General features: G+C 48.8%; 1 protein-coding gene across 1 annotated transcript; it reads left to right on the top strand.

Moving 5' to 3' along the window:
- The first annotated feature begins 239 nt into the window (after positions 1–239).
- NRSN1 (neurensin 1) lies at positions 240–10,345 on the top strand. Its single transcript, XM_047101406.1, has 2 exons — positions 240–452; positions 9,947–10,345. The coding sequence occupies exons 1-2, from the start codon at positions 240–242 to the stop codon at positions 10,343–10,345; spliced, it is 612 nt and encodes a 203-aa protein (XP_046957362.1).
- The last annotated feature ends 1,328 nt before the right edge of the window (positions 10,346–11,673 follow it).

Consider the following 11,673-nt stretch of genomic DNA (forward strand, 5'->3'; position numbering starts at 1 on the left):
ATGCTTAAGTTTCTGCATAATTTAAGTGAGCTGTGCTATTATGTCTCATTTCATTTATGGAGAACCAGTTTCTAGTCATTGGGTGTTTGGGGGTAATTTTGCATTAAGTAGAAAAGCAGAGCAGCTTTTAAGAAAAGCTCAAATAGACTTTCAAGTAGACTAACGTTACTCAGCCTGGTTCGCACCTTTAATATGCCTTTTAATCCTGAAGCCAGAGCTCATAGGGCTGACGGCTGTGGATGTTGTCATTCCAGCTGGGAAGGATGAGTTCTTGCAGCAACATCTGTGGCACCAAGCAAGCACAGGCCGCTCCTGAGGGCGGGCACCAGCGCTACGGAGTCCGGTCCTACCTGCACCAGTTTTATGAGGACTGTACCACCTCGATCTGGGAGTATGAGGATGATTTCCAGATCCAGAGATCACCTAACAGGTGGAGCTCAGTATTCTGGAAGGTAAGGAAAGAGGTTAAACATAAATAGGTATCACTGTCATCATTGTTAACTATTTTTGCTACTGTTATTCATGTGCCGCTAAATTCATCAACCGTGAGGACCTCCATAGGCAAAACATTATACACTTCCAGCCCCCCCCGCATAGGCTTGGTAATTATCATTTAACAATTTACAGCAATTATGAAAAAGGAATCATTGGGTGCTGCGAGAGAGTTAATGCTGAGACATAATACAGTGGTCAGTATGCCAGCCCTGCCTCTGCCAGACCCGTGCTCACGAGGCTGTGAGCTCCAGCTTCTTTGAATGAAGCGCCCCACCAGACAGTGCATTCGGTCACTCATCATGTCATCGGTGAGCATCTGCTCCGTGCCAAGAAGTTGCAAGGTGCTAGAGGTTAAAGGGGTGAACAGAAAGGAAAGCCCTTTGCAACCCATTGTGGGGAACGGACCATAAACAAATAAACCACATGAGAGAATGTCAGGTAGTGACAGCTGCTATGGAGAGAAATAAACTGGGACAAGAGGGCAGGGAGTGACGGAGGCCTGGAACTTAGTGTGCTGATCCTAGACAGCCCTTTGGAGGAGATGGCACTTGAGCAAATAACAGCATGAGTGCAGGGAACAGACCTATTACCTGGCTGAAGGCCCTTCTGGGCCAGGAAAATAGCAAGTCCAAAGCTCTGAAATGGGAACAGATTTGGTGTTTGAAAAGTAACAAAGAGGTGCAGTCTGGCTGGAGTGGATTGAGAGGGGGGAAAAGGATCCAGAAAAATAATAGGACACAGATGATTTAGAGCCTTGTGGATGATAATGAAAACCTTGGCTTTTACCTTGAGAGATACGGGAAGCCCACCTGAGCATTTTAAGTGGAGGAGTGACATGATCTGACTGATATTTTAACTAGATCATTCTAACTACAGTATGGAAAATAGGTTATAGGAGGACAAGGGTATATGGGACACTATGAAAGAATCCAGTCAAGAGATGATGATGGCTTGGATGGTGGTAGTAGTGATGGGGAGAAGTAGTCCGAATTAGCACGAAGTTTGAAGAGCAAGCCATCAGGACGTGCGGTGAAGTAGACGAAAGTAGAAAGAGTCAAGCATGACTCCAAAGCACGCAACCTGAGCCATTTAGAGAACGGTGTTACAGTTTTCCGGGATGAGGAACACAGGGAGAGCAGTGGGGACGGTGGGGAACCAAGAGTTTGACCATGGCCATGATACATCAGAGCTTCCTGTGGGGATCACATCAGACCCGTGAGTGGGGCTCTCTGGTGGCACTTGAAACGCAGCTCACGGATGGGGAATCCCTGACATACAGAACTTATAAGAGGCACCAGACTAGACAAGATGACCCAGGAAGAGAATATGGACATGGAGGAGAAGAGGGCATTGGGATGTCTGAACACTTAGAAATCAAGAAAAGGGAAAGGATTTAGGAAGTGATGCTGAGAAGACACAGCCGTAAGGGCGGGGCTTCTGGTCCCCTCCAGCTCGGGGATCCCGATCATCTTCAACTTTCTCCCAGGAGATCCCAGAGTGTTTTACCTTGATATTGTCCGACACTTACAATGTATTGGCAATACAGTTTAATAAGAGGCAGTGTCACATACTGGTTATGAGCACAGACTCTGTCCCCAGATTACATGGGTTCAAACCTCCGCTCTTCCATTTAATTGGCCGTACCTTTGGGCAAGTTATCTGACCTTATTGGGCCCTCATGGTGATGCTACTGGGTAAAGTTGTGAGAGGTAATTAAGATAATACTTACAAAGAGCTCAGCACAATGTCTGGTATGCACTCAAGCATTCGTGTATTAGCTACTATTATCAGATGTCATATGGCACACTGGGTCCTGAAGTGGAAATAAAATTTGAAATCTAGTTAATAAATAAAGTACTGGGTAACATAGTTGTTAATACGGATTACCCAAGACCTGCGTTAATTTAACATCTCACTACTGTCATGTAGTCTGTATTCAAATTGGTTGAGCCTGCATCCTTGCCCTGTAGAAATGTCATCTCTGATGAATCCTTACTGGCGGGGACAGATGAAATACATAGCCAAGCTTGGCACATCTTGTATTTACCCAGTTAAGTGGGTGGTTGCTTTCCTATGTGTCAAAAAAACAAATATTTGCCTGACAGATCTGTTGTGCCAAGAGCGTAAAATGCCACTGTCATACAGGATATTGAAAGTGTTCTCATGGTTCCAAAGCACTCGCGGTGTGATTGGAGAAGCTGTAAATCTGTCAGACGAGATATAGGTATGGATTTAAAATAAAGAACCTGCAGTAAGTTACCAACCCCAGAACTGAAATTTCAGGACTTTCTCCCTTCTAGTTTACACAAACAAGATTCACGAGTATTTGTTCCCCTGTTGTGCTGGACCTACTTCAGAGTCTAAAAACAGACAAAAGTCCATGGCCTCCTGGACTTGTGCCGGATGATATTTCAGCATAATCCAAATCCTAGACCCAGATCCTAATCACAAAACACCAGACTGGGCATTCAGAAGCTTGTAGTCAACCTGAATCACCTAAGAATACATGGAATTCACGGTCTTAGAGACTCACCTCTACCAAGGGAATAAACAAACTGGTCTTCTGTTTCCTCCTGGGGAATACGAGTGAATGTATTCCAGCGGGTTTATGAAGTGCTTTGTATCAATACAGAGAAAAGCACCGATTGTGCACATTTCCATATGATTCTTTTTTATGGTATTTTTCTTTCATTTCAAACTGCATCTGTAGGTGGTTCAAGTTATGGGCTTCCCATTTCCCCGTTCCCAATGACGTGGGGCTAACGTCTTGTTGGTCTCCTGCCAGGGGCTAAGTCCGCGGTGCCTCAGCAGGACTCTGCCGCTAAGCCAGCTCCTTAGGAGGCAGCAGCATGGAGGGGTTAATGAGCATGGAGATTGAGTCACATGGGCCCGAGTTAGAATGTTTGCCCTGTCACGTGGATCTACACCACCTGTCTCTCACAATGCTATCCTCCCTCCTCCCTCCCTCCCTCCCTTCCCCTTCCTTCCTTCCCCTCTCTCCCTCCCTTCCTTCCTCTTCCTTCCTTCCTTCCTTCCTTCCTTCCTTCCTTCCTTCCTTCCTTTAGTTTGCTCCTTCCTTCCTCTTCCTTCCTTCCTTTTCCTTCCTTCCCTTCCTTCCTTCCTTCCTTCCTTCCTTCCTTTAGTTTGCTCCTTCCTTCTTTCCTTCCTTCCTTCCTTTTCCTTCTTTCCTTCCTTCCTTAGGTTGTCCCTTCCTTCCTTCCTTCCTTCCTTCCTTCCTTCCTTCCTTCTTTCCTTTTCCACGAATATTTATATGTCCACTATGTATAAGGTTACGTGGTAGGCTCTGGGATTCATTTGTGAATAAGACCCTACTCTTCACTTGTGAGTTAGATACCGCCTTGACCTGAAGGAGTCCACAGACAAATAAGGAAGGTAGACATGTCCACAGACAGTTACGATCCAACGTAATAAACATGGCCCTAAAAGCAGTCACGGTACTTACCCGGAGCACAGGGACTTGGGGGCAGGGAGGATCCGATGCAGCCTCGAGAATGGCTCCCCAGAGAGATCACCCGTACACAAGTGGGAACTGGGCATCCTGGTAGGAAGAAATCTATTCCAAAAGCTGTGTCGTGAGAGATGATGGCACGATCAGGAAGCCGCAGACAGCTCAGTACGCCCGGGGCAAACATTCAGAAGTTGGAGGAGAGGGGTCGAGAGGTGAACAGGGGAATGTGTAACTAGGGGCCGATCACAGACGACTTTGAAAGGCTCTGAAATCGAAATCTCTAAATAAAAAATTAAAAAATAGAAATTTCTCCAGAACCTTCCAGCTTGAGTACAGCAAGGGGGCAAGTTCATAAATCTAGGCTTTCTGGATCGCCACATGGTTGCCTCAGCCACAACCAATTTATCCCAGGGCCTGCAACACCTGCCGTCTGCAAAAGCCCCTGTGACCTGGTCCCACCTACTCCCTACCACTCAGTGTGCTGCCCAGAGATCCATCAGGCTGTGGTGGCACTTTTCTTTCTTACCCTTGCACTTGACCTTGACTAAGGCTGCTGCCACCTGCTTGTGCAGCCAAGCACCTCAGTAAGGCAGGTGTAAACGAATGGGAGCTGTCCGCTCACCCCCGATCATGCGTTGCTTACCTCAGGGCCATTCCCCTCCTTACCTTATCCTCAGCCCACGTCAGAAACCTCTCAAAGGGTGCTCCACTCAGCGTGCAGGTGCAAAGTAAGACTGCCACCCCCGCAGCCTCACTGGCCGTGAGGGTGAGTCTGGCCCCTCTCTTTTCTCTCAAGACCCTCCTCCCATCTGTCCCAGTCACTCCGGTTTCCCCCCTGAGCTAAGTCAGAGTTGAAACTTCTGTCTTAGATTTTTTCTTCAAAGCTTTGCTAGATATTATGGAGTTGGTTTTACACTAGAAATGAGAGAAGCTCAGGGCGCCTAGGTGGCTCAGTCAGTTAAGCGTCCAACTTCAGCTCAGGTCACCATCTCATGGTTCCTGGGTTCGAGCCCCGTGTCGGGCTCTGTGCTGACAGCTCGGAGCCTGGAGCCTGCTTCGGATTCTAGGTCTCCCTCTCTGCCCCTCCCCCAATCATGCTGTGTGTGTGTGTGTGTGTGTGTGTGTGTGTCTCAAAAATAAACACTAGAAATAATTTTTAAAAAAATAAATGAGAGAAACTCAGGGAATGGGTGGATGGCAGGAGCACAGAGAGAGTGGGAAGGAAGGAACAGAGGGAAGGAGGGAGGAAGGAAGAAAGAAAAGAAAGTAAGGGGTACCATTTTGAATATTTTGGGTCTGAGGAGCCATTGGGACATTTTTGTGTCAGTCCTCCTATTGGCTGTCAGAAATACAGGGCTAGCGCCCAGGAAGGGAATCCAGACTAGAGCTGGAGATTGGAAGGCATCAGTGTATCAGTAGGAGTTGAAACTACAGCCAGAGACTCGACCCTAGAGAGATCATCTTGAACAAGAGATGTGGGTCAAGGGGGACCCCTGGGGAACACCAACAATTTAAAAACATCTGGCAAAACCGTTTGAGAGTGAGTCGTTAAAGATGTAGAAACAGGAGACAGTTGTGTCAGGGAAAATAGGTGAAGGTTTTAAGAAGACCCCAGTGCTTAACATCAATGACCACAGAATATTTAAATGGAGTAAGAAAAGAAAAACCGAATTGGCTTTGACAATGAGGAGGTCATTAGTGACTTCGGAGAAACCAGTTTCAGTGGAGTTGTGGGACTGAGCTCGGATATCAAGGGTTGGAAGAGTTCAAGCAGTAGCTAGAGGGAGACTCAAGGATCCGGAATCGCTTTGGAAGATGGAAACAAGTGACTGTGTTCACGGGCTGGAGGGACAGAGCCTCCATAGGGTAGAAGACCACGTGGGTGGCCAGGTAAAGTGTGAGGAAGGACCTGGACCACAGCCAGGCAGGGGTTGCTGTTCGGTAAAGCCCAGGGTCCCCACAAGCAGGTCAGGCCAGGACATCCCTCGGGTTGACTTCTGTCTTGTTGTGTTTCCCCTGAGCGCTACCTGGAGGCCAGCTGGCTCTTTCCACATTCAGCTCTGTCCGGCTCCTCCCCATTCCTCCTGCCGTGCTAGCTCTGGCTTCCACTGGTCATTACCGCGTCCTCTCTGCCCGAACATCTGCGCCCGCCGCCCTGGCTGCCAGCCTGCTTTGAGGAGTAAACAGAGGTGTGCTCCGACCTCATTGGCTTGCACAGAGACAGTGACGGGGACGTTGGTCAGAGCTCCAGCAGGCTCTGGCTGGTGGCCTCCAGCAGCAGGCTCTTTGAATCCAGGTCCTCCTCCCTGTCCGTTCCCCCTTTCCAGCCGCAGACACTGGATTTTCACACATCCCCCAGGAGTGAGGTCCCTGTCCTTGTGGCCATCTGTGAGGTCTGTCACAGCTGAGAGAGGCCCTTCTCTCTTGGCACTGGGCTGAGCTAACCACCAGGTGCACCAGGCTGCCCCGCCAGGTCCCAGGGTCCCCTCGCCCCATGGTGTTCCAGTTCTCTGCATAAAGCCAGGCCCCCAAGAACCTCCGCGCTGCATTTTTAAAACTCTATTTAATAGAGCCCCCTTCCCTGTAGACCGAGGACCACCTCAACTTGGAACTGTGTCCCGGGACCATTTTTACGGCTCTGTACGGCATCACTCCCCAAATCTTTCTTCCTTCCGATGCATCCCATCATCCCTTGTCACGCTGTCAGACTCTCAGTTAAGACACAGCGTTCTTCAGGTCCCATGGCTGCCCCTCCAGTCCTACAATCCCTGGCTCTTCCTGGCGTGTTTTCACAGCGTTGAGGGTCCTCTCTGGCCACATGTCTTGAAGGTCCCCCTTAGACTTGTGCGGACGGCACCTTCCAGATCCTGGGAGTTGGCTGTTGGCCACCGTCGTGCCCCCCTCCACGGAGGGCAGGCCCCTCTCTGACATTCTGACTCAACAGGGAAAAGGGAGAAGGCTCAGGGAGGCCAGCCACTTTCCAGTTCTGCAAGTGATCAGAGCTCTGCCATCTGCAAAGCGTGGCTCGCCTTGTAGCTTCTGAGTGAGCTTCCAGGACTGGATTTTAATCGATAAAGCACCGCTCAGTTGGGGAGCAGCGCTGCTCTGAGAATCAGTCACCTGGCTCTGCAGTCAGCAGCCTGGGGGTTCAAGCCAGTCAGTTAGGAATATTTATAGAGTTCAAGGCGGGAACGCGAGATGCGGTGATCAAGACAGAAATAGAAGACCTGAGCACTGACCTTAGGTGCTCTTCAGAACCCCAGAACCCAAGATGGATACATTCCTGCAGAGTCCTGAGTGTTTGAGAATTAGTGCCAGTTCTCAAGGAGGAAGGTGATTTAGTGACATATGAAGCATGTCACCATGGATATTTAAGTTAGTTTATGCATTCAGAATTTTCCAATGTGACTCATTTTTCAGGTTATAAATAATGGTTAGTCTTTGGAGGTGAATTTGCCTCCATTTTTAGAAAAATGTAGAAAGCCATCCAAAATATTATATTTTACAACCCAACTTTTCCTATAGTGCTTAAATCTTATGTAGAATAGTTTCTGGTTTTGTTTTTTTTTTTCAAAAGACATTATATTGACTCTTTTCCAGTTTCTTTACAATCATGGAAATCTGTCCCTATATGGTGACTAAAACTCTGTTGTAATTTTAAAAATAATAATAATAGCAGATAATATACAAAATAGTAACTGGTGAACTATGGTGGGGAGAATAGAAGTGGAGCAGGGGACCTGGGTTCGAGCCCAGTCACACCACCTGCTAGCTATAGGACTTTGACCTCCACTTCTTCAACCCTACAAACCCCAGGGTCTTACAGGTGAGGTGGGAAAAAAATACCTACTTTTTGTAAGATGCTGGCGATGATCGAGTGAAAAACATCAAACACTGTGCCTAGGTCTTCATAGACACCCAATAATACTAGCTAGCTCTCCGACAGATTTGTGAATATGTTTTCCTTCTATTATCCAAAGTAATAAAGAATTACTGATATATCACCCTGAAACTTAATAAATAAGTTAAATAAATATAGTTTAAATTCAAAGCTCTAGATTAAATGGTGTTATGCATTTGGCTAGGAATAGGAGAAAATGAAAATGTGTTTAAAAAATAAGTAACTATATTAGCTGTTCTGGGGTCCAATTGCCCAGAGATTGTTGTAGCTCTGTGGCCAACATTTCACAAGAATGCATTTCCAAGTAGATACCATAATAGCTACTTACTGCTTAGCCAGGCACTGGACTAAGCGCCTTTGAGCATGGCCTCACTTAGTCCTCTCTAGAACTCCACGAGGCAGTAGGTATGATTATCATTTATCATTTTGTAGATGGGGAGGTTAACGGTGAGAGTGTTTAAGTAAGTTTCCTCATATGACTCAAGTACCAGTTGGCGGTGCTGGAACCCAAGCCTGGATCTGTTCATTCCCAACCTCCAAGCCACCAAACAGCAAACAATACTCTCCCTCTTCAGTGTGTTCCATTCTATTCCAACCTGAGCTGACGCAGTCTCATCTTCCACCTGCTACTCCTAGAGCTTCTCAACATCTGCAAGGGGAGCCCAAATAACTACATGTGAGAGGAGAAAGGACACTGGCCTGGAGCTCACATCTGTGGCTTCTAGCCCTGACTCCACAACTTGCTAGCTGTCGTCCCTCCCTCCCTCCATCCCTCCCCCACTCCATCCATCCATCCATCCCTCCATCCACTTGCTAGCAGTGACCTACCCTCCTCAAGGCTACATCTCCTGACCTGCAAACTAGCAGTCATGGTTCCTTCCCACTAACTTGGGAAATGGGTGAATAGTTATACGGTCGCCAGTGACCTCCATCCAAATCACCAGGAAGATACCTATATGTTGGACGAGTTGAGTTTATCACTCATCACAGTGAGAGAGGTGATACCAGAGGGTCTCCTAGGGTATTTCAGTAAGAGGATGAGGAAGGATGTATTATAGGATGTGGGCCTTGGGTGGGCGATTTGGGGGGAGGGGGTCTACAGGAGCCAGAGTTCCCTCTGGATTGTCAGGGCTGATTCTATGGTTGGATAATAAATAATTAATAAGTATTATCTATAGGGAGGGCAGACCAGGGTGGGACTAAAGCTGTACTTGGTAATGAAGCAGCCGTCATTTATATGAATGGGGGGAAGGGAAGGCATTTGATATTTTGTGGTTTGCACAATGGCCTTGTTTTTGTCTGCGCTTAGACAAAATGATGACACAGACTTGTTTTGTGTCACTTCGTCATGGGTACAGAGGGAGCCTGTCTGATGTTGATGTTCTGTGACACAAATCCTGTCAAAGGAGAACAATGTGGCATCACTGGGAGCTCCCCCCGGCCAGCTTCCCACGGCATCAAGGTCTAGTGGATAGAGTTAGGCTAGTTCCTGGATGTCAGGCCTGCTTTAGTCTTCTTCAAAGACCAAAGGAGAGGGGTGCCTGGGCGGCTCAGTCGGTTAAGTGCCCAACTTCGGCTCAGGTCATGATCTCCTAGTTCATGGGTTCAAGCCCCCCGTCAGGCTCTGTGCTGACAGCTCAGACAGAGCCTGGAGGCTGCTTCAGATTCTGTCTCCCTCTCTCTCTGCCCCTCCCCTGCTCACATGCTGTGTGTGTGTCTCTCTCTCAAAAATAAGACCTTAAAAAGAATTTTTTTAACCCAGATATTTCAAAAAAAAAAAAAAAACAAAGACCGAAGAAGACCATGTAAGCCAAAGGTGGCCTTGTCAGCTGCAAAGCATCGTACGAACAGCTCAGAGGGAAAATCAGGGCAGTGCTGCAGGTTCCAGTCGGTATTAAAATCAGAAAGGTCCCTCCTCACCTTCTTTTATAACTGGGAAGTTATGTAGCCTTCTCCTAAAATTTGGGGTGAGTAGGAATGGAATATTAACTTCCCCCCAACAACGAGGCCTGCCCTGGGAGGGCTCAGGAGAGCCCAAGCACCGAGCTCACCCTGTCCTGCTTGGCTGTGTCTTTCTCCAGGTCGGACTCATCTCCGGCACGGTCTTCGTGATCCTTGGACTGACTGTCCTGGCGGCGGGCTTTCTCGTGCCCCCCAAGATCGAAGCCTTCGGCGAAGCCGATTTTGTGGTGGTCGACACCCATGCCGTCCAGTTTAACAGCGCTCTTGACGTGTGCAAGCTGGCGGGGGCCGTTCTCTTCTGCCTCGGGGGCACGTCCATGGCAGGGTGCCTGCTGATGTCGGTGTTCGCCAAGAGCTACTCCCAAGAAGAAAAGTTCCTTCAGCAGAAGTTTAAAGAGCGAATTGCAGACATCAAGGCCCACGCCCAGCCCATCACAAAAGCTCCGGGCCCGGGGGAAACCAAGATTCCGGTCACTTTGTCCAGGGTTCAAAATGTGCAGCCTGTAGCGGCAACCTGAAAGGCGTCCCACCCCGGGCTCCCCTCTCTGGTCACTCGGTGTTCACAGGGGGCGGGGGCGGGCTTTGAGATGATGGGGCTTGGGCTTCACTGGCCCCCGGCCGGGGCTCGGCCACGGGCGGCCCGGGCGCCGAGCTCACCTGTGCTCCGTGCAGGTGGTTCAGGTGGTTCAGGTGGGGGTGAGGCGACCTGTCTGCTTGCACCAAGCTGCCGAAAGGGTGCTTCCGTGTGTCCCCCGGGCGCCCTCGGGAGCTCCCCCAGTTATCGTGACTCTGTCGTCTCCCGCGTTAGTGATTGTCACCCAAACGTTAGTCCTTTAACGACATCTTAACATGAGGTTACTGAGATCAGATGCGAACGTACTGGAGTTCTCCACAAATCTTTTGCTTGTTTGTTTTCTCCAGTTTTTTTCTTTCTTTTTTTGTCTCCGCACTCGGAAAGCTAAAATTGCCAACTTTAGAATCTTGGGGAAGAAATTAACATTAGGGGTATCTATGCAGTGTCCACGGGCCAGGGAACGAGATGCTACGACTGACTAGCTGTGTGGCCTTGGGGGATTTAACCTCCCTGCCTCAGTTTCCCCATCTGTGTGACAGAGATCCCGGACTGCGGTGTCAGAGATTCCCCTTTTCCTGTGTGTCCTCGTGTCTCTCCAAGGACATGTCTGCGACGTCCCCGTGGCTCTCTCCTCAGTGGGACCGTTTCAGATCTGCACTCCCAGAAAACTCTGAGTCAGCACCTACTTACCTGTCAGTATCCAACCCCAGCAGTTTACACAATGCTGTCGTGTTTTTATAAAGACAAAAGTAAGCCATCCTCAAGGTGAGTCGGTATTAACTTTTAAAAGGGTTTTCTCTCTCAAGTAAGATGTTTCACGCTGTGGCAAGATGCTCATCTCGTCCCTGTGCACTTTCACTGGATCTGTGGACCGAAACCGGACGGAGGGACGCGCGGCCGTGGTATTCTCTCAGAATCTGTGCCACCTTCCAGTTCTGTCTCTCTTTTCTGTCTCCCTTCACTGGATAAATAAAATATGTGAACGAGCGGAAGCTGAGGTGCACCTGTCACTCCTTCAGAGTTTCTGTCCTGAGGCCGAACAAGCTCAGGTTCCCCCGGCGACATGGAAGAATAAACGAAGCGGTTAGCGCTCTGGGGGCACACTGTTCCTTGTGCACAGTCCAGCAGGAAACGCAGGGCGAACCAGATCGTCAACAAGGGGCGCTGGCCAGATAGGGGAGAGATCATCCCGGTTCCTCAGGTTCTCACCTTGCTGTGAACATAGCATTTTACTTTTATTCTTTGAAGCCTTATACAAGCCCCAAGCATCTG

Source organism: Lynx rufus, unplaced genomic scaffold (assembly GCF_022079265.1).
Source record: "Lynx rufus isolate CCGP_SWC_20201006 ecotype Redwood Valley unplaced genomic scaffold, mLynRuf1.p SCAF_6, whole genome shotgun sequence".
NCBI lineage: Eukaryota > Metazoa > Chordata > Mammalia > Carnivora > Felidae > Lynx > Lynx rufus.